Source organism: Sturnira hondurensis, unplaced genomic scaffold (assembly GCF_014824575.4).
Source record: "Sturnira hondurensis isolate 20B ecotype Veracruz unplaced genomic scaffold, ASM1482457v3 Scaffold0005279, whole genome shotgun sequence".
NCBI lineage: Eukaryota > Metazoa > Chordata > Mammalia > Chiroptera > Phyllostomidae > Sturnira > Sturnira hondurensis.
Genome location: NW_028077910.1, coordinates 14901843 through 14925417, shown reverse-complemented (window position 1 = coordinate 14925417; position 23575 = coordinate 14901843). Strand labels below are relative to the sequence as shown.

At 43.0% G+C, this 23575-nt stretch overlaps 1 protein-coding gene across 1 annotated transcript; it reads left to right on the top strand.

Moving 5' to 3' along the window:
- The first annotated feature begins 1711 nt into the window (after nucleotides 1–1711).
- IQCJ (IQ motif containing J) lies at nucleotides 1712–21729 on the top strand. The gene is made up of 4 exons (XM_037046704.1): nucleotides 1712–1750; nucleotides 7212–7276; nucleotides 14562–14642; nucleotides 21564–21729. The coding sequence occupies exons 1-4, from the start codon at nucleotides 1712–1714 to the stop codon at nucleotides 21727–21729; spliced, it is 351 nt and encodes a 116-aa protein (XP_036902599.1).
- The last annotated feature ends 1846 nt before the right edge of the window (nucleotides 21730–23575 follow it).

Below are 23575 nucleotides of genomic sequence, written 5' to 3'. Positions count from 1 at the left end.
ATGGCTACCAGTCCACACATGCACTCCAGGAGAATATCAGGGACTGAAGGCATCTCAGATTCAAGGTGACTAATGACTTAAACAGTCATAAATAAGATTTTACTTGATGTGTTTCTATTTGACATCTGCTAAAATGAGTTCAGGTGTTTGGCATCTTCACAGTTGACAGCCAAAGGCTTTTATGTACTAATGTCTATGAACATAGCTGGTTGGTCAAACAAGAATGAAGAATGAGCTATCGCAATGATTGCCATTATCATGTCTTATAACATCATCATGTTATAAGTTTGTAATTTTCACTGTGTGTGAGGTAGTAAACAATACCACCACTGAGAATTCACGTCGTGAGGTCCAGGACTACCTCACTCAGTGACTGTCACCATAACATCAGAGCCCCTCTGCATCTCATCAAACAGGCAAAATGTCCTTAAAGTGCCAGAAACAGGCAAATCTCTTTTTTAAGCCTACTACCTCCTATATGCTCCATGTGCTCATAATTTACCTGAATGAATTATTTAAATGAGCTGTCAATGTCCTATTAGACACTTTTTTCCTCCTAAAGAAATTCATGTTCAGCTGCAAGGTAACTTCTCTGTATGAAATTTACAGGTCTGTCAACCGTAGAAAAACATTAATGCATAAAACATAAACAAAATGTACACTTTTTTGCAGGAAAAAAAAAGAAAGAAAGAAAAGAATTTAGTTTCTGCTTTCCAAAGGAAGAAAACATGAATCTTGCACTTTCATTTTTGATGCCTTTTTGCCTTTAAATATATGAGATGACTATTAACGCCCATATTCACAGCAGGGGAAGAAGGGAAATGGCAGTAAATTGTAAAGCACATTTACATTATAACAAGGCCTGTGGAAGCATTGTAATTTACACAGTTATTTCAACAGAGGTTTGGACTCCCTCCAATTTAATTTTCTGAAGTTAGGCTGTGCAGCTGGGTCATTCCTGGTCTAATCTGGGAAATGTATCTCTTTAGGCTGTGGATCAGAATGCCAGCTTCCCAGCTGTCACCAAGGAACATCATTTACAGCCACTGAGGTCCGAGGGCAAAGCATCAGAATCCCTTCATGTGGACACAGCAGCCTAGCTAGCTTCATAAACCCTGTTTCAATGAGCAATAGTCAATATTTCATGTTTAATGACGCAGAGCTAAAATTAGTATAGATTTTATGTCTTCTGCTTTTCCAAATTATGCAAACATTAGTAACCCCCTTCTAGTGTCCTTATTACACTTTCATTAAAAAAAGAGTGATGGGGCGGTGGGGGGCGTGGGGGAAGCCTGCCGATATTGAACGGAGTGATCGGAGAGTCCAAAGTGTCAAAAGTAATTTTGGCTTTTCACTTTTGTTCAGTTGTTACCCTTAGGTTAATATGAAATTATTTCCAACATGAAAATAAAAGATGTATACATAAGGGGCACAGGTTTTGTGACTATAGCCACACAGCGAGGTAAATTGCAGATTGTTTTTGCATTTTAAGTTACCTTGCATGCTCTGGGATGTGCAGAACATTAAATGGCCAGGGCAGAAGTAAGAAAAGTTAAAAGGTGGAAGTCCACACAAACCTTTTAGACAGAAGTGCACTTTACAGAAAAAGCCATTTTGCGTGGACTTCTGATTTTAAACTGATCCAAAGAACATACCCTGCTTATTTTTTAGACAGTGGAAGTGGCAGACAGAGAAACACAAGAACGGTATGATGTTGTTGGGCAGGGTAAGGGACCACGTGGCCAAAGAGGTGAGTTGGTCCAACCTTTTAGCCACATTCTTCTGTTAGTGACAGGAGGAATATCTGTGGGATTAAGGTGGAGGCGGAAGCCAGACGCAAAGGAAGGAAATCCAGCCTCCACTGTCCAGACTAACAGTCCACTTGCAAGTCACTTCGGAATAGCAGGAAGCACAGCTTTGCCAAGTAGTCAGTCAATTGTTCTCCCAACAGTATGGCCTACATTTCACAGCCACGTATAACACTGACTTCATTTGGAGAAATGGGATTACGGGGTATGAAATGTTATATATGTGGGTCATATTTGAATAATTCTACTTGTAGTTTGTAGGGGGGCTTAACCCAAATTTCAAAAAAAGGGGCACAAGTTCAATAGAGCACGGTAGAAATTTTCCCCTTATCTGGTGAGTCACACTGAGCCAGAAACTTGTGGCTAGACCCTTGAATTGACAACTTATTTCTTCTGCCACCCTCTGATTTCATGCCAGGGCCTCCCACTGCTCAAACTCCATCCAAAGCCACAGAGCAAAGGGGTCGGATTGATAAAGTCCGAAATGATGAGCCTCTCAAAGCACAAAGGAGAGTGGAGAAAAGCAAAGAGCATAATTAGGGAGGTGACAGTCAGGAGGTATAAAGTTTAGGTTATGCAAGATGAATAAATTCTGGAGATTTAATGTACAACCGTGTACTACAGTTAGGAGTACTGTAGTGTATGCCACCTTAGGTGTTCTCCCCACCAACACACACACAGAAAAAGAAAATGAAAAATACATGAGGTGCTGAATATGTTAATTAGCTTGATTTTGATCATTTCACAATGTATGCACATATCAAATTTTTGCCATAAATATATACAACTTTAACAGTCAGTTATACCTCCATAAAGTTGGAAAATATAATGTTAAATTAAAGAGAAAGCTACAGAGTGATTTTAAAAAGTATAAATAGAGGGGCAGAAAAGAATCAACAGAGGACTCACAACTTCTTGGGATTTAGGAGGCTACTAAGGTTTCTTTTCATCCCAGTGAGGTTGATGCATTCAACTCTTTATTCAACAAATAAAGCATCTCCTAAATGCCTCATCTGGGGAATAGTCACCTTAAGGTGAGTAAGTCACCACCCCTGACTTCAAGGAGCCTAGTGGGGGCAGTGACAGTTGGGTGAAGAGATAATGCTAAAATAAGGATCCCCCCAGGATGCTGAAGAAGCAGGGTGGGGTGCCCCGCCCTCCTGTTGAGTTTGGAAAGACTGTATGGTGGAAGGACAAGTTGGGGTCTTCCTGAAGGAAGAGTGGGAACAGGCCAGCAGAAGAGTGGGGGACCCACTGTCTTCGAATGTCCACATACTGTCTTCGAATGCCCAGTGAGAAAGCATGTCAGTTCCGGGACTGTGTGGAGTTTCACATCGCCTGACTTGGAGAGGGAGAGTGTGAGACAGGGCATGGTCATGGAGCTGGGAGAGACGACCTGGGTCCCAGTGCACCGGCCCTTGGTGGAGACGGTGGAATCCATCTGAAAGCACTGGGAGCTATGTTGGTTTCTAGTAGGGAGATGGCACTGCCAGACATGACAGCAGAGACAAAGAGGACAAGGGGGAGAAACCAATGATTGGAAAGACCAATCTGTATATTTTTAATGGAAATTAAAACAAAACTTTCTCAAAGAGTAAAACACTGAGTGAAGATCTGTTGAGCAAGCCATCTTCCTTACCTATCTCGTAGAAAATGAGGACATGGGTTGGCCAATTGAATTGAAGTGTTTTTGTATAGTTAGCTTAAATAACCAAATGACGAAATCAATCCTCCAAATTGTCAGCAGAGCAGCTGTTCAGAAGGCTCTTGTTAGTCATTGACCTTATGTTTAATATGATTTCCTAGAACGCGGATAGTCAGATTGAATAAAGTACCGCTTCAAAGCCCTCCCGATCCGGGCAAGCTCCCTGCTCTGAAAGAACCAAGGCGAAGAGAGGGGCAGTCAGAACACAAAGGCCCTGTCCTTCCTGCCCCCAAGTCCCCACAGCCAAAGAAAAGAAGAAGGCACGCCACAGGCACAGCTTAGAGAAGAAAGTGCTGGGACTACTGACAACTCAGTCTCCTTCCTAATCTTAATGGAGGGGTAAAAAAGAAAACGTTTATGAAACGTAAAAATTCTCCCGGTTTTCAGAAATAACTAAGGGGTCTTATCCAACCTATTTCCTTGCTGGAAAGGGGCTTCAAGGATGGCCTTTTGTATGACCTGGATTTATTGCTTATGTCACTGGAGGAAGGAGGGGATATGATGAAGGATGAGGTGAGAGAGACGGGGGTTGGGAGAAATAGAGGGGAGATGGGGAGACTTCTTCTTAGAATAAGGACCCAAAATCTATAGTTTTACCTTGAAAATAGAATGCCACATATACAATGAAAAGGAATGCTGTATCTCTACCATTTATCTATCTGTCTCTCCATCATCTCCATCTTTACCCATTTATCATATGTATCCTGCCTATGTAGTACTTGCCTCTACTAACTGTGAAAAAAGCACATGTAGGAGAGTTACATTAAGAAATAAAGCAGTTCACACATCATGTAGTGGAAGGGGGAGTGGAATAATTATACTAACAGCCTGGAAAAATAGTTCTGGCAATTGAATATTTAATTTAGCTTAAGCTTCTGGCAGCCAAGGCAAAATAAACAACCTCTGTAAGACATAAGTTGCTATTGTGGATGAAAAGAAGTGCGCACTATTCTATCAAAATGAGAAACTATCCTCTGGTACTAAATCCTAAAACCTTATTCTATGTAAGAGAATCAGGAGCAAAATGTGCAGTGTCTTATACAGCAATTTTGCAGAGGATACCGAAATATTCTTCTTTTGAGCTTTGTCACACAAGTGTTGGACAGAAACGCGGCAGTCTTTAATAAATAGGAACTGAGGACCATAACCTGCTTCATCCATCAGGATTCCAAATGAGAAAAATTTTAAGACACTGCCAAAATAAAATGAAATAAAAGCAACAACACCTCTGAACTTTTGTAGTTCTATGGCTCATCAAGTTAGGATTTTATATCTAGCGATTTTATATTTAGCAGTCCTAGGTTATGGCTTAAACTGTAAGTTCTGAATTAGGATTCTTTCAGTTCAAAAAAGAAAGGGAGAGAGAGAGACAGAGAGAAAAATTTCAGCCAAAATTGCCTTAAGCAAACGAGAGAATCTGTTGCTCATGAAACTGAAAAATCCATCAATATCAGCTCCAGTTTGACCCAGAAGTTCCCAGCATCACCAGGGCTCTGGCTCCTTGGCTGTTTTTTTGGCCTCCACACTCTCTGTTCTGTTACCTTTTTCCTCCAGTTAGTGTTTCTTACAGCAGCAAATACTTCTATTGCAGCTCCAGTGTTTCTCTCATTTCAAAAGTTTCTGTTTTCAAATTCAGAGGAAGGAAATAAATTTTTCCAAATACTAAAGTGAAGTTTAAACAATTAACATTGGTTAAGAAACTAAGGCCAAAATATAATGTTGAGTAAATTAGGCCAGATAAAAGAAAAATAGATAATTTCATATGATATTCTAGAACAGGGAAAATTAATCCACCATGATAGACATCAGAGCAGGGCTGCCTTTAGGAGAGGGGAACTGACTACACAGGGCCACAAAGGAACTTTCTGCAGTGAGGAAAATGTTCTATATTTTGTTTTGGGTGGTGATTCTACCAGTACATTCATTTTTCTAAATTCACTGCACTGTACACTTATGACATATGCATCTCACACACTTAGCAAAGAAAGCCCAGGTACTAAAAGAGCATGCTGGCTGATGAAAGAGGTGACTGCATTGGGCTAACACTGGAAGCAGGGAGACAGGAGTCTACCACGATTGGCTTAGACCAGACTGAGAAGTATTGGTCAAATTCTGGATGTATTTCTCCACTGGGCCCAACAAGATTAGCTGATTGATTGACTGTGAATCGTGAGAGAAAGAAGGGAATAAAGGCTGACTCCTGCATTTCAGTGCTGTGTGTCTGGGTCAACAGTGACACTATTTACTAATACGAGGCAGCAGTGGTGAAGAAGGCCGTTTAGGTGAGAGGGTATAGGCAGGGAAATCAAGACTTTGGTTTTGAACTTGAAAGATCTGTTAAGTAGGTGAGTGGACTTATAAGGTGGAGTTTAAGGACAGGTCAGGGTAGGTATTTAAAGTTATGGGACTGGGGACTGGTGAAGACCTCCTGAGGAGCAAGGATAGATAAGGAAGCGGAGAGGACAGAAGCCTAGAAAGGCCGTGGCATGTTTCCAGAGCAGCTAAGAGTTTGCAGGGATGAGGGAAATCTGGAAGCAGCCATGAGGAGAAAGAGTCTGGACCCATCCCTGCTCTAGGCCATGTACTGTGTGGTGTGTGGGGAAGACATGGGCACCTCCTAAGAGGACTGCAGGGGGTGAGTATGATCAGAGACTCAGCCAAGTTTGTCAACAGCAAAATCCTCTCCATGCTAAAACTCTTTCCTAAAGAGTTCTTTGATCTTCTTGCTCTACCAAAAAGTTAGCTGTCCTCAGAACATGAAGGCAGTGTGCAGTTAGAACAAGATGATTAAACAAAGGTCCAAAGAAACTGAGGAAATAGAGAATTCGCTGATGGCAGGCTGTGCATCCTAAATTGCTCAGTGGAAAGGTCTGAGGGATTTGGAAGAGCTGAATGATTGCTCAAATGTTGGGATGTACCGTGCGTTGTGAAGTTAAAGAGCCTGGGTAATGAGGGATGGCCTAGGAGGCCCTGATGGCTGGTGGTGGAAGCATGTTGAGACTTAGCCTGATGCTCTTTTAGGGGCACATGAGTAATTTAATCTTAATTGGTGTTTCCTCTCGGCACCTCAACAGTTTGCAATAATGAGGCAAGTAGTGCGGCCTGAAACAATGGTGGTCTTCCCAGCACCAGGGTTCTGTGGGCCTTCCTTAAACCTCACAGGTCAGGCAACTGCACCAGGAACCTGGGCGGACTTCCAGCACATTCCTGAACCAGTCACTGTAGCCAGGGGGATGGGAAGGGATGTGGGCTTGTGTGTGTGTGAGCGTGTGTGTGTGTGTGTGAGCACTGGGGCTAAGGGAAGAGGTTGTTGAGATTTACCAAGAGACAAGAGAGGGTGGTTACTGAGAGGCCAAACTCAGCTCATGTTCTTCAGAGCCCCCCATCCAGCAACCAGCAAACACAACACAGACTGCAGAGTACACTTGAGTGGATGGATCTATATTAACATATCCCGACTCTAGAAAAATAACAGGAAACATTATCTTTAGTGTTGAAAAAATCACAGAATTTGATTGGCAATATCGTACTCCAATTTGATCAAAGATGAAATTGTTTTCTGTTTAAGCACTTACTCATGGCAAAGCCCAGAACATTTAATAGTGTGTTATCTCAATTTTGCTAATAATTGTCCTCAAATATTATTGCCCATAAGTACATGGGTCAATTTTTAAGACACTTCTTTTTTCCCCCCACAGGAAGAAATGAAAAGATTGCAGAATCCTTTAGAACAAGTTAATGATGGAAAATATTTACTTGAAAAGTAAGTAAAAATATTAAAGGAAATTCCATTATTTGCAAGGTTGTAAAGCTTTCATGAAAAAAAGAAATGACCTGGCAAGGCAAAAATGATTAAGTAATTGGACAGTTTGTTATGTTGTCGTTGAGGTCACAACCCAGCTGTGTGTCTCATTTGAGATGTAGTTAGACAGATTTATGATGAGACGAGCTCTGACACACAAGCTATACTGATTAACAGAGTAATGTGATGCCTGGAGACATCTCTGGTGTAAGTTTGAGGGCTGCAAACATAACCCTGCTCTGTCTTTGGCTTTTAATCAGGGATGTCTATAGAAGGCAATCATGAATTTGCAAAAAAGCACAAGGGTTACACAAAACTAATAGAAAAACTAATAGAATGATTAATAGAATAAAATTAATTATTCAAAATAATACTGCAGAATGGAAAAAACAGATAAAAAAGGCAAGAAAGAAAAAGATGAAATTGAACAGAGATAAAAGTAAAGACTTCCCTTTGGGTTTTTAAAAAGTTGTACAATTAGAACATGTGAGAGATATGTTCTGATTTCATTTTGTGGGTAAAGGTTTAGGGGTTTTATCTGATGTTAACATGAGACCATGATTTTAAATGGCTTCTAAAAACATTACCACAATATTAAACTGACTGATGGTCATGCATTGTCAAGGTAAAGGGAGAAAAAAATTAACTATCATTTACTGAGTGTTTACAATGTCCTCAGTGTGAGTAAAGGCTTATAGACATTTCCTCATGGAACTCTGACCACAGCCTTCTGATGCAGGCATTATTATTTCCATTCTACAGACAAGGAAAGAGGCTCAGGGAGCTTTCAGCACTGGCATAAGTAAGCCCAGCTAAGAGCTGTGAGGAAGGATGACAATCAAACCCCGGTCTGAATGCCCCCCGGTCTCCCCCTCTCAACCGCTCTCTAAGTCCAAATGAGAAGCCCATATGGGTGTCACACTTGGCTCTGGGCGCCACGTTTTAAAAGCACCTTGACATCCCCAAGAGCATCAGAAGAGGTCAATGAAAAGATGAGGATTCTGAAACCACGTGAAACTACTCCAGGAAGCTGAGGATGTGGGTAGCTTGGAGAAAAGAAATCTCAGAGAGGACATAATGGCTCTCCTTAAGCATTCGAAGGAATTTTTCCTTTAAAAGAAGGGCTAAATTGCTCTTCTTGCCCGAGAAAGCAGAATAAGGATCAACAAGCAGGCTTGTGACTCAGAAAAAGAATAATTTTTGTAATAAGTCAGCCTGCCCAGCAGAACAGACTTCTCTGTTAAAGAGTGAGCTGCCCGACACTCAAGTGCCCAAGAAGAGTGTGAACGACCAGTCCCTGGAGATGCTGCTGAAAGTATTCCTGAAAATGGGAACTCTTGGACTTTATTCTTTCTGCTTTTTCCTAGCTTTGTCCGTGTGGAAACAATTATTTCACCACTCCGAGCCCCACTTTCCTCATCTTTTAACATGACAATAACAGTCCTGGCTTGACGGTCTCCTTGCGAGCACTGAGACACCTGGGACAAGAGTGCCCTCAATGCCAGCTCCTTCCCTTCCACCGGGGTGGGTGTGTGGACTAGAGAGCTTCTCGGGCTCATTCCACGAAGCGATTCTAAGCATTCTCTATGTCACCACTCGAAGGAGAGCTTCAATCCTTTGATCAAACCAAGTTCCTGAGTTATCTATGGATTTCAATTGTCATTGTCATGTCTTTTCTCATTAATACGTGTAAATAAGAGTTAAATAGTCCAATCTTTCTACCCCTCTCACCACCACCATCATATGTAAACAATAAGAACTGAAGAGTTTTTGCGGAACTAGAAATTAGATTTTGCGCCCCCCGTCTCCCATGGAGATTAGCGTTGGAATGACATGAGGTCCGTCATCACCGTGGCTGCACTTAGAATCGCCCAGGGAGTTTTGGAAAAATGCCCTGGCAGAACACCCACCCCACACAAAGTGAATCTGAGTCTCCGGGGGTGAGGTCCTAGGATGAGTATTTCTTAAAAGCTTCCTTCGTATGATTCTAATAAAGACCTGGGGTTGAGAACCAGCGGTCTAGCTGCATTTTAGATTCTTTTTGGGCATTCAATAATGCTCGTGCAGCTTAACTCTCTGAGGACATGCTTTCTCTATGATGTTCAGCCCATTTATCTATTAACTCTGGTTTTGTTTGTTTTTCATTATTGATTTTAAAGTAAGAAGTGAACTCCAAAAGTTTTTGTCCTGCTAATGGACCACAGCGCTGTCTGAAACCTCTCACCAACCAACACCAGCACGTGTCTTTCCCATCTCCCTGCCCTCGGGAAGATCTGCGAAAAGAATAGCATCTACTAGGGCTTTTGCCTCCTACCCTGTTCTTTCCTTCTCATTATCTAGAGGCCTGCGAACGCTAACAACTTCTGGGAATGGCTGGTTTGCTTTGCATGCTTATTTTTCCCAATCATGATTGAGGAATATCAGGGCTGGGAATTCAAGTTCCCCTCAAAACACACAGGCCTATGGGGGAAGTTTCCCTTCAGTGCTTGTCCAGGACAAAGAGAAGACAATGGCGCCCTGCCCTAACCCTGTACCCATTTGCCTGGAATTCTGGAGATGTTTCTGGTCTGCTTTGGGGCAGGGCTGTGTCCTTGAAAGCTGTCAGATTTGATTGAAAAATTGGTACACTTGAGTGAGCAGATTAAGCTTTCATTACAGCTGGAGCCGACTTAGGTGTGATGTAAATCATCGCAGCTACTGGAAATGACCATAAGTTCAGTGAGAGTGGTGTCACTGAACTTGATCGGTTATCCCCCCTTGGAACATTACAGTTATTCTGAATGCTCAACGGGGTTTTGTGGTAGGCAGTGTGAGGGGGAGGGGGGAGGCTGCAGCCCTGTCCTGCCGGAGACCTTGCCTAGGGCCAAGTGAGCGCACTTGTGGGAGCACACACACACATGCACACATGTGCGCACATGCATGCAGGCAGGCACGCATGCACTCACTGAAGTCAACAAATAGAGAAGAGCAATTAGTAAGGCCATGAATTAGGAGATCACTTATGATTTTATTGTACATCATGATCATTTATGAACTTACATAAGACCTTACACCAACAGCTATTTTTTTTTCGTAAACATTGGATCGGGTTGGGTCTTTGGTATGGAATGTGTGACCGCAAGTTGGATATTCTCCTGATATATACGTAATCACGACATCACCCACAGGCAATTATTGATGCAATGCACTAAACTTATACAATTTAAGCCTACACTATTCTTAGTTCATAGTTTGTTGAGGATATATAAATTGTAACCCCCAAATAGCAAATTTGTTAATATTACAAAAGAAGTCCTCTTTGTGAAACCTTGAGTTTTGTCTCTAGTTGCTATATATCTGCAACCAGATATACATAACATCTCACCTATATCTCTATGGCTCAATTAGAAAATTTGTCATTTAGGGGTTTGATTTATAAAAACTTAAGTTGTCCTCGTTGTAAGGCCTCTGTTCCTACAAAAACATAGGTTTATAAAAATGAGACTTGACATGCCCACCGACCCTTGATTAGGTCTCTTTAATAATATCCATCACATTTATAATTACTCACCATTTATCTTCTCTTAGACTGTAAAGCCATAAGAACAGGGGCCATGTCCAGTGCTTTCACCATTGTATCTCCTATGCTTTACATCACTGCTGGCACACAGAATATGTTTAATATACCTGAAAGTGAGTGAATATGGATGAATTAATAACAGACCCTGAATACCAACAGCACAAAGAGCTTTTTCCCTCACCCCTCCACTTTCCAGCTGGGTGATTACAAAGCTAGCTTGGGCTGATAGCACCACCTAGTGGTCATGTATGAATGCATCTGCTCTACCAAGTTTTCCCCACCACTTGGGTTATTCCCTTCTAAAGAAGGGGAGATACATGCATTATCCTAATAATGCCTCCAGCAAAATGTTGTCTCTTACCTTTTCTTTTTTTAAAATATATTTTATTGATTATGCTATTACACTTGTCCGATTTCCCCTCCTTCAGTCCCCTCCACCCTGCACACCCCTTCCTACCCACATTCCCCTCCTTCAGTTCATGTCCATGGGTCATACATGTAAGTTCTTTGGCTTCTACATTTCCTGTATTACTCTTACCCTCCCCCTTTCTATTTCCTACCTACCATCTATGCTACTTATTCTCTGTACCTCTTCCCCCTCTCTTCCCCTCTCCCTCCCCTGTTGATAACCTTCCGTGTGATCTTCCATTTCTATGGTTCTGTTCCTGTTCTACTTGTTTGCTTTTGTTTTTGTTTTAGGTGTGGTTGTTAATAATTGTGAGTTTGCTGTCATTTTACTGTTCATATTTTTTATCTTCTTTTTCTTAGATAAATCCCTTTAACATTTCATATAATGGCTTGGTGATGATGAACTCCTTGAATTTGATCTTATCTGAGAAGCACTTTATCTGCCCTTCCAATCTAAATGAAAGCTTTGCTGCATAGAGCAGTCTTGGATGTAGGTACTTGCCTTTCATGACTTGGAATACTTCTTTCCAGCCCCTTCTTGCCTGGAAGGTCTCTTTTGAGAAATCAGCTGACAGTCTGATGGGTACTCCTTTGTAGGTGACTGTCCTTATCTCTTGCTGCTTCTAGGATTTTCTCCTTCATTTTAATCTTGGCTAATGTAATTATGATGTGCCTTGGTGTGTTCCTCCTTGGGTCCAACTTCTTTGGGACTCTCTAAGCTTCCTGGACTTTCTGGAAGTCTATTTCCTTTGCCAGATTGGGGAAGTTCTCCTTTATTATTTGTTCAAATAAGTTTTCCACATGTTGCTCTTCCTCTTCTCCTTCTGGTACCTCTATAATGCAGACTTTGGAACATTTAAAGATGTCCTGGAGGTTCCTAAGCCTCTCCTCATTTTTTTGAATTCTTGTTTCTTCATTTTTTTCTTGTTGGATGTTTCTTTCTTTCTTCTTGTCCACACCATTGATTTGAATCCCAGTTTCCTTCCCATCACTATTAATTCCCTGTACATTTTCCTTTATTTCACTTAGCATAGCCTTCATTTTTTCATTTAATTTGCAACCAAATTCAACCAATTCTGTTAGCATCCTGATCACCAGTATTTTGAACTCTGAGTCTGATAGGTTGGCTATCTCTTTGTCACTTCACTGTATTTTTTCTGGAAGTTTGATCTGTTCTTTCACTTGGGCCATTTTTTTTGTCTTGATGCACCTGTTACGTCTGAGGGGTGGAGCCTTAGGTGTTCATAAGGGCAGGGCAACCCACATCACTGGGTTGTGACTCTGTATGTGGGGGAGGGGTCCGAGAGGGAAAAATGGCACTTACTATGCCCTCTGCCCGATTTCAGTGACTTCCCCAACTTCCCGCAAGAAAATTGGGCCCTTCTGGTGCTGATTCCCTTGTGGGTGGGTTTGTGTACATTCTAGGACCCTGTGGGTCTCTCCAGTGAACTCTCCTGTGAGGCTGAAAGTTTCTCCTGGCAGCTCAACCCCCACAGGTGTTTTCAATCAGTGGTTTGAGGCTTTATTTCCCAGCACTGCGGCCTTGGGTTGCATGGTCCATCCCACGCCCCAGTAGTTTCTCACAGTTTTATCTGTGGGCAAATGTGGAACCGCCAGCTCCACCAGCCACTGCCTTGCGGGTTCGCCTGCTACCGCCTAGCACACCCCAGTCTACCAGCGGCAGCCTTGCCACGAGTCCTCTCCACCCGGTTGCCGGTAAACACCCCTCCTGCCCGTGTGGATGAGTGTTTCTTCTTTAACTCCTTGATTGTCTGACTTCCATATGGTCCCATTTTCTGTCAGTTCTGGTTGTTTTTTTGTTTTTAAATTGTTGTCCTTTTGGTTGTGCGAGTAGGTGTGGCGTGTCAGCCTGCGCCTCCATCTTGTCTGGAAGTCTCTCATCTTTTCTTTTCTATCACCATAATCATGGTTCTTATTATCTGGCCAGTTTGAATACCCTGCTAAGGATTTTCCTTCACTCTTTTGCTCATTCCCATTGCACACCATTCCTCAATACCCCATTTGTCACAATGTCCTGCTTCAAATGCTTTACACTTCCCAGTAGCACTGTTTTTTTACATTGTAGATCACAAGCCATTAATGGTTTGTTAAGTAAATTGATGGGTAACCACTGGCCTTTTAAAAAATCTGAAATGTCAGAGAACAACAGTACAGGTAGTTGGGGAAATGACGTTTCTTGAAAGTTTTGTCTCAGTTTTAAACACACACACCCTTACCACATGCATGTGCACTGGGTTGGGCTGTTAAATACTTTACTTATGAAACTGCAGTCAGCAGAATTAAGTTTAACAAGTCTGATGTTAAAATCCCCCAAGTAGTACTTTGTGGTAGTTAGAGTTAAGTTTTAATGGGTTTCTTCTGAGTTTAATGTAATCACTCCAAACCGTAGATTTCTCAGCTATACCCCAAGGAAACTAATACTCAATTGATAGAGGCCACCATGGGAAATAAAGAAGCTAATATATGTAATGTCTGTGACAGTGATTTGTACACATTATGTAGCCAACAACTCTTACTTTTCTGCCTATCCACTTTTGTCAAATAGCTCTCTTTATGATCTAAAAATAGCCTGAAGTTTTCACCTCCGCTCCTTTATTATCTTCCTTTTATGTGTAATCCTTCACATCTCAATTTACCTAATTCCTGTCCCTTCTTCAAAACTCAGCCCAAGTGCCAGCTTGTCCATGAGGCCTTTCCTGGACATCATAGCACCCAGGGCTTGTCTTTCAGGCTCCTTAGTAGCACTTACTGTGCATCTATCGTGCTCTGCTTTCTCCAGGGCAGGGACTCATCTTCATTCACCGTGGGTGGGAGTTTTGGAAAAGGTCACAAGGTAAAAGGAGTCAAGATTCAGTGGCAGTGGCATTGCTCGGGTGAATGAGATCCTCTCTACAACTTACTGGTGGACCTCGCCATGGGATTTATCACATTCTCCCTATGTTTCTGTGCCCCCCTGAAACGGTTCAGTGTTCTGCTTCCCTTAAGAGAAATTATTTTCATGCCTTAGATATCAATGTTGAACTGACTGGCAGAAATAAAAAGAACAGAAAATATTAGAGACAAAACAATATTTTATTTCTACTATGATTGTGTATCCATTATCCACTAATAGGAACTTTCAGTACTCTGTTAATAAATTAAAATTTTTAAAATTGAATATATATTTGCTCTTTGAAATAAATATAAATTGGCAGCATCACTGTTGTAAACATTAACTTTCTGGATTGTGCCATACTGAGGCATTATTTCTGTTTGCAGCCACCAAGTGGCCATGGATGTGGAGAACAACATTGAAAAATACCGCCTCAATCTCCAGCCTCTGGAATCAAAGGTGAAAATGTAAGTTGCCTTAAAGTTTAAGCACTAGCTTTCAGGTTCTTGTTTTATTAACTTCGGAACCTCTCTGGAGTTCTGTGATAGAGGCATTGCACATTCATTCGCTTCACATTGGTGTGCTCTACAGTATTTCCTCTCTGGTCTAAGCAGTAACAGAGCTGTGCTGGGCACACAGCACCATCTACTGGATAACATAGGGAATTATTTGATGGCCATCAGTTCATTTCCAGGTTTTCCCCTTTCAGTATGAATAGTGTTCTTCAGCTTTCAGCAGCCGTTCCCACTGTCTTCCATCTTAGTGACTTGGTTAATTCCATCTTGGAACAACGCAGTTATTTCTACTCAGGCCATGTTTTTATCACACAGACATACACACACACACAGACACACACACACTTTCAACTCTTCCTACTTCCACTCTCATCTAAATATTTTGGAAAAGTATGTTTTGTCTTTCACTTTCTATCCTCTTACTTTTCATTCTCTCTTACTAAGGCCAAATATGAGTCCTCTTTCCCCATTATATATGACTATTGCATGTAAATTGTGCTAAGAAACACCTCAATATTAACAAAAACGGAACTAATATGATACAAAGTCAGACAGGCAAATTACAAAACATATCTGAAGGTGGTAACCTTTTAAAGCCGTGTTTAGGTGGAGAAGGGACCGATCATAATCACTGCAGACGCGATTTTAAACTAGTCACGCCCGCTTCATGACCCTTTCCCATTCTGACTTGCCTTCGGGGTGCACATGAGAATTGCCCCGGAGGGTTTACAAAATACACACACACACACACACACACACACTCAGCTTAACACTCTGAGAAGCATGCATCTAAGAAACAAAGTATGCCTGAGCTTGGCAAGGATCACTAATCATTTGCAAAAAAGCCCAGAGGAATCTTTAGGTAAGGAGCCACCCTGAAGAAGGGAACCCTGAGGTGTACAACTTTGCAAAACAGTAAGTCCTGGCTGAATTTAGGAACTGAGAAAGGAGTGGAGCAGATAGATACTATCCTGCGGGATGAAAACAAATATTAATTCATGCCCCTATAAATTTACATCAATCTTGGTTATCAGTAAAAAGCTTGCCTCTGAGCAAGCAGACTGCGCTCCCTCTCAAGGTAAAGTTCAAACATGGCCTCTGAATGAGCCGGTTCCCCTAGGAAGTTCTGCGTTATGCTCACTAAATGAATAATGAATCAGGCTACTAAATCGTTTCATGTAAGCAGTGTGTCAGCCTCACTACACAAGACGTCAGTTCCCACACCATGGGTTTCTTTATCCTTAGGAATTTCTCTCTTATAATAATGCTCTCTTAAATGAGAAAGTGCTGGGAAGGAAAGTTGGCTGTGTCACAACTAGAGTGTTTAATTTGAATGCCGAAGCGAAGTTAGGAAACCTCCCTGCTGTTTCTCAGTGTTCATTACCTCTAATCTGCAGAGGCAGAGGGACAGGTGCCAGGAGGAACAGGCAAAGAAAAAAGTATCTCTGAGCCTGGGATTCTAGCCAGCTCACAAAGGCTGGGACTCGGTGTGTAGCTGGTCTGATGGAGGAGTCTCAGCTCAGTTGGATGCAAACTGAGTGGTTTTATCTCTTCTAAGAACTCTGTACCCCAATTCCACTCACCGGTGGGGGATGAGGGGGAGAAAACTTAATCTGCCCAATAATGGAATTTGAGTCCTATTAGAGAATTTAGTCCAGTTCAGTGACTCTTGTCTAATCTGGTTATTAAATTCTTCACTCTTATGACAGGTTACACAGCTCCCTCCGTACCCCTCAGACCTGCGCAGCCTGCCCCCCACCTTCCTCCGCTCTCCCATCCACCCTTCTTTCTCCTCCACTGCTGTCTTTGGGTCGCCTCTCTCACCCCTCATTTGCTTTCCCCTTCATCCAAGGGAAATCATTTTCAGACCTTAGGTAGGAATGTTGACCTGAGTGGTAGAAATAAAAAGAACAGGAAAGGTGAAAGGCAAAACAACATTTTACTTGTATGGTATTTCTATGCTAAACCCCACAACTGCCCCAGTTCTCATTGACGGTGCACACTCGAGCTTCCAGACAGTTGCTTCCTAAAAAGCTATTTTGTTGCTTGTAGGAAGGGCCACGGTGTATCCCCTGAGCACCCCACCTATGGTATAAGCTGTTCCCCTTGCTCTGCTGGGGCTGTTGCCCCCAGGATGACCTTGGTATCTTCCACAAGGGGACTCTTGGCAGACCCCTACAAATTCCCACTTCCCAAGAGACATTCTTTAGACCTGCAGAGCACTGAATGTGAAAGATGGGGCCTTGTCCCAGGTTCCCGAGTCACTGTCAGGCATAACAGGCTTTTTCTTAGGGTCTTCTGATTTCTGTTGGTTGGTGGGAACCAGCTGAACATTTACCTTTTCCCAGTGGGTTGAGAGAAGTGAGGTTACCACACCACCACATCTGCTGTTCCAGAAACTCTCCTCTCCCATCCCCGATGAGGAAGAGCAAATAGTAGGTTCCAGTGAGGATTTTCTGGACAGCCCAACCCCCGCAAATCCTGAGATGGGATGTACCTTGGCAGGTCAGTCTTTGTACATAAAAGATAAAACAAGATGCCTTGGCTGGTGTGGCCCAGTGAACTCCCCCCTGGCCTGCAAACTGAGACATTGCAGGTTTGATTCCCGGTCAGGCCACATGCTTGGGATGTGGGCCAGGTCCCTGACTGGGGGTATGGGAGAGGCAACTGATCAGTGTTTCTCTCACACATTGATGTTTCTCTCCCTCTCTTTCTCCCCCCTTCCTCTCTCTGTAAAAATAAATAAATAATTTTTTAAAAATATATAAAGCAAGATGAGAATTGTTCTCCGGCATCAATCTCCTTTACTGTTTACTTGCACATGTGGGAGCCCCAGGTGGGGGTTGGGTGGGTCAGGAAAGGCTCCCAGCTCTTTTCTCGCACTCGGGACAGCACAAAGAACAAATAGTTTGATTAAAAGAGACTACACCTGTGGTAGTGCAAAGCCCCATGGGAAGGAAGCAGAGGGCTGCAGGGGAAGAATGTGTGTGGTGGTGGGGCAGGGGGGTGGAATTTATATGAAATGTCAGGAAGGGTGCATTGCCTGGTTCATGAACATTCATAGGCAATTTTGAGTTTCAGACTTGGAGGATCAAACTGCATCAAAAGGGCAGAAGCAATCAGAACTGCACAGCTATTAATAAAAAGTCATTTGGGAGAGGTAAAAGGCAGGTTCTCTGAAGATCAAGCAAAGGCAAGCCTCTCAAGTCAGAAAATTTACTTAAAGCAAAAGTAATACAGAGAGCACCACAATGAAGTCTTTCAGCAGAGCTCTAAGACTAAAGACGAATATATTCTGAGAGTCAAGGCTGGAACTGGGTCTGGGAACGACACACACGTGCAAGGCGTGCAGGTGTCAGCACAGAGGCCTGACCTCCAGGACAGAAACAGACACACCAGATCCCTCCAGCCACTGCCGTTCGTGTCAGGGTCACGTCTTGCCCATGGCAATGGGATCTAAAATGAGATCTAAAATGAGATCTTCTGAGTACAAACCCTCATTTAAAAATTGTTCGTTGACTATGTGCAATCCCTCTCCTTATGTTTTAATGAGGTATTATTCTGTGATGGAACAACATGGAGATCTATTAAGTCCAAATTACCTTTCAAAAGTCTGCTCATTACTGTGGTACATTTACACAATGGAATACCACACAGCAGTTAAAAAAAAAGAAGGAAATCTTACCTTTTACAACAGCATGGATGGAACTGGAGACTACTATGCCAAGTCAAATAAGCCAGTTAGTGAAAGACAAATACCATACGATCTCACTTGTAGCTGGAATCTAATGAACAAAATAAACAAACAAGCAAAATAGAACGAGAGGCACAGAAACAAGGAACAGACTGACATGTGCATGAGAGGAGGAAGGAGGTGGGGATGGGTTGAGAGACAGTGAAGAGATTAGACAAAGAACATACATGCATCACGTATGGACATGAACAATGGTGTGGGGATTGGTAGCAATCCCCTGGGGCCTGTTTGCCCGGCAGTCTTGCGTCGGCCTGACCTGAGCCATGAACTGCCCCCTGGTTTGTCAGCCCCGACACACAGCCTGTTCCCTGCAGTGGAGGGTTACAATCTGTTCTACCCCAAAAGTTCGTGGATTGAAGGTTAGTGGTCCCCACAGAAAACGAATGCTGGAACAAAGAGAAATTAATGGTGGACAGCCCAAACCTGCCACTGTGGTAAGACAGCGCCTTCAAAGCCCCCCTGCGGTGACGGGTGAGTGGGAGAATACACACAAAAGAGCCGCTAATGTAATTAGCTAGCGTCTCCTGAGACATTCAGGTTTGTGACCTTTTTGGTAGTGTCCTCTTTTCCCATCCTCAAATTCAGCCCACTTATGTAATCAATGTATTTTGAAATTTTAAAAATTATTTAGGGACATTTAAGAACTAGTCACTTCCACATAAGGAGCCAGATTTCTGGCTGTTCTTGAAGAGGTGAAAGGCCGGCAGCAATGCCCTGTGCTGCTAACCGGGCTCTTCCTCCCGAGGAGCAGCTACTGCCCAGCGCGCCCTCAGATGGCCCAGGGGACATCTGGGATCTTTCTGTCTTCAGTATTGCCACATTCTCTTGTAAATTAAAAAGAAAATATCCATGCCTGTAAAAGGAATATTGAACCCTTAATCTCTGCCGTAAAGACCACTGATACATCACTTTTCAAATTCCACAGAACTCGAGAGGGAAAGGGGTTGTTGCTTAAGTGCACATTCCCCTTTGCAGACCTTGGTTTTGACGGCATTGTTTGGTTCCTCAAAGGTGTCACACCGCCCTCTGCTGTTCAACAAGCTAAAATGTCGTATCTCGAGTGGGTATTTTCTTATTATTTTTTTCTGAATAGCCAAGGAGAGAGAGAGGAAGGCAGAGCAAGAACGGGGGCTGGGAGAGAGAGAGAAGACTCCTGGACACAGACAACAGTACGGTTATTGCCAGAGGGAAGAGGAAGTAGAGAGATGTAGAGAGAGGTAGAAAGAGGAAAAGGGTATAGATAGTGATGGAGGGAGACTTGACTTGGGGTGGTGAACACAATGCAAATATCGATATAGAACTGTATGCTTGAAACCTACATAATTTTATTAACCAATGTCATCCCAAATAAATTCAATAAAAATGATAATAAAAATTACTTTTAAGATGTCACAGATTTTCAAGCCCTGGATGGGCAGTTTTACAGATTTGAGGTGTCCTTGGGGGACAGAACTCATCAGCAGGGCCCTGGGCGACACTCCGCACTTCAAGTGCTTTAGCGAACATGGAAATCACTAACACTTCCAAGATTTCAATGGTCCTTAATAAAATGGGTCCCAGAAGAAGCAACAAGAGTCAGGCATATAATCTTACAGGATCTTCTCAGAGCTTGTGTTTGAAATCTTTAAATCAAACAAAAATAAATAAGGGTTGCATTTAAAGCAAGCATTGCATAATAAAACAGTGGGCGCATATAATGTAAGGGTCTGCTCCTGCTTAATGGAACCTGAAGTACATAAATAATTTGGAGGGCCCTCAAAAAAGCCCTAAACCATATTGACTTTTGCAGTTTTCTACAAACCACGAGGAGCCCCTTAAAGAAGCTTCTGGCCTCTAAGTAAGGGCCACTGCCCTTTCTTAGCTTACATTTCATAGTTTCAAAGAAATTGGCCTCAGATCCCAAGGTATAGTTTCGCTGCAGCTTCCAGACTTTTCCTTGAGCATTGTAATTCACAGAGCCTTAATAAATTGGGGAACATGAGAAAACTCAATAACGCGGTAGCATTTTCTCTCTTCTTTGTATCCTTTGACTGTTGAAAATGGATGGTCCTCGAACCATTCTAGCCAATGAAAATCAATCAGTTTGTTTCTACAAAAACAGCTCTAACGACTAGTTGTAAGCAGAAGAATTATAGAAGATCAGATGCTTTCAGGAATCTAGAGGAGATAGTGAAGGAATTAGTGCAACTGTTTTCAGAGGCTGAACCCTGACGATCGGTCTTCATGTCCCGCTAGCTCCCGGGAGAGGATAGATAGTGCTCACTGATCACCTGTGAAAACCTAGATGTTAATCTCAAAGCTTACAAGTCAGTCCAAGCGGAAGAAAACTACTTAGCGTTCATGAAGAAGAGGTTTCTATTCCCCAAAGAAGATGACATTTTGGGGGGATACTAACCATAGCAAATAAACAGCTCCCTTAGTGAAATCTCAAGCAGCCACCTCATCCCATGTCACTTTAATTTTCTGAGTAGTACATAACACTCTCAGATATTTTTTCTCCGCCGTTCCTTTGTTTATTTATCGAACATTACCTGTTTCCTTTTCCACTATGTAAAATCCATAACTGCAGGGCTCTTGCCTGTACTGTCCCAGAGCAGGGCCGCTGCGTTTGGCCATGCAGACCACACTGTATAACATCGCAGGATGCCCTTCACCTTGAGTCTGTGTGAAGGTCACCCCTAGCACTTCATTGCAGTCTGCCCAGAACCTAGGGTTGACCCGGACACAGTTTTCAGCAGTGCTGCATTGAGTGAATGAGTAAGTGATATGTCAGCCTATTTATTATTCTCATTTGAAATAGAGGATGAGAAATGGAAAGATTTTGTGTTCCATAAATCAAAGTACATTTACATGTGCGAAGTAGTTCCCCTGTGACTGATGACTTTTTCTGACTAAGCTGACACTTGTAGACTGATTTAGCTTAGTCAAGTCTGTGAAAGTCAGACCAGTGGAACAGGGACAGTCCAGGTCTTCCGACTTCCCGTGACACATTCTATGGGTGACACTTTCCTGTCTCCAGAGCCAATTCCTTCAGATGCCTTGTGCTTTTCTGAGTCTGTGGGCTGTGACAGGGGAGTGACTGTGTGTGTGCTGGTTTTTTTATTTTTTATTTTTTTTAGCATTCAGCGAGCCTGGCGTGAGTACCTGCAGCGGCAGGACCCCCTGGAGAAGAGGTGCGCATCCCCGCCCTCCATGTCCTCGGACAAGCTGAGCAGCTCGGTCAGCATGAACACCTTCTCGGACAGCAGCACCCCGGTGAGCACCGTCGTCTCTCTGCCGGTCTGACTGGCCAAGCACCCGATTGCTGGGGCTCTGGCTCCATGAGAGCAGTCTTGGGCAGCGGCAGGTGGTTTGTGGTCGGAGGTTCTATAAGGCTTATTTGCTGTGCGTGAGCCCATGGGGAGGGTTTGCTGTGTCCAAGCGAGGACATGATTCATAAACACAGAGGAACTTTATCAGGTCTGAGGGAATTGATGTATTTGCCATCAGCCTGAACTACTCATTTGTGTATTACTGAGAATATCTGTTTCCTTTTAGTCTGTGCCTATGGTAGCATTTTGTGCTGCTAATGTAGTAGAAGATGGGCTTGGTTATGCAGATTAAAAAGGGAACTTTTACAGAAAGTACTGAAAAAGATTGCAAACTCGGGGGTTGCAACTTGAATGCCTATAGGGGCAGGTCACCCACGTGACTGATGTGGGCCGAGTTGTGACTGGCTAACCAAGGACCTGAAATGACGGTCCCACAGAGCTCCTGGACATGTGTCGCTATGTGGGGATGCAGGACACATGCTGTCAAAGGTCACTTTCTTTCTGCAGGAGATGCCAGAAATCTAGATTTTTAAATGGTAGCAACCAGCAAGACAATTTAGAACAACTAGACCACATCTGCAGGTCGCACTTGCTCCAGCAGCCACAGTGTAAGAAGCCTGGGTACAGAGTTAAGGGGTAAAAGGACCTGCTAAAAGTCTTTGTTCAGAAAAATGGGGTAAGAAATAAATGAGCAGGGGATTGTGATGCCGAGTTCTGTGGATTTGGCCATTGTGACCATTGCGATGGTCACTGGGGCACTGAAGGAAGTTAGGAGGAGAAGTGACAACTGTGTGAGGACATTATTTTAGAAAAACGCCTTCCTTGACTACTTTGTAATGCTGTTTATTCATTTGCAAACAGGCTTCCCAACAGCCAAGCAAAGGTTACTTCGAAATGTTTTTAGATGATCGCATTTTATATTCTTTAATGAACGGTTTTACCTAGTTGTGGATTCCAGAGAGAGAGCAGTAAGTTGAGTCTATAGCTGTGCAAATAACAGTGGCAGAAGATCTATCTATTTCCAGCTGACAGCAGAAATTGAATACTTAGTGAATCAGCACCTTTAAGGCAATTTTTAGGGGAAATGGCCTTAGCTGGCCTTACTGTATCACCAGAGGGCGCCCGTGAACCACACTGGGAAATGGTTGAGTTCAGTAAAGTTTGTATTTGACTCATGATTTGTGAGTGGAAAATAATGTGAACATTGAGTGTTTTGGGTAGCTTCCCTGTGAATGTCAGTATAAGGTGAAAGGTAAAAGACTTTGAAGACTCCATTTGAATGGTGGAAATATCAGAAATCACTTTGCCTGTGAGTTAAAGGTTTGGATCTATTGCCTTTGCACTCCCACCTCAGCTAAGCCCGTCATAAAGAGATGCGCTTCCTCCAATAACCAGTGGCTCCTTTTGGAACTTCAGTCCAAACGCTTTCAGTGAAGTGTCTCCCCCGGGGGTTCTCTGGGGCCCTGACTCTCACTAGATCCCCTACAGCTTACAGAATCTCAGCCCTCTTTCTCTGGACTTGATCTTCGTTGTTGGTGCCTAGACCATTCTTGTCTCCTCTGATCCATCAGTTGTCCTTCTTGCCTCAGATTTCTGCCTTTCCTCTACTAACACAGCCTCACCTGGAGGCCGGGGTGCCCTTGCTTAACCCTGGAGCCTTGCCAGATGCTCCTCCCACCCCTACCCCTGTAGTAACTGCAATTACTGCTCAGCCTAGCTGTCTGCCCCAAGCACATGATAGATAATGTGGGAGCCAGCCACCTGGTGGGGGTGACTCCCTGAGCTGTGTGGAGAATGATGCTTTTGCATGCTTCTGCTCT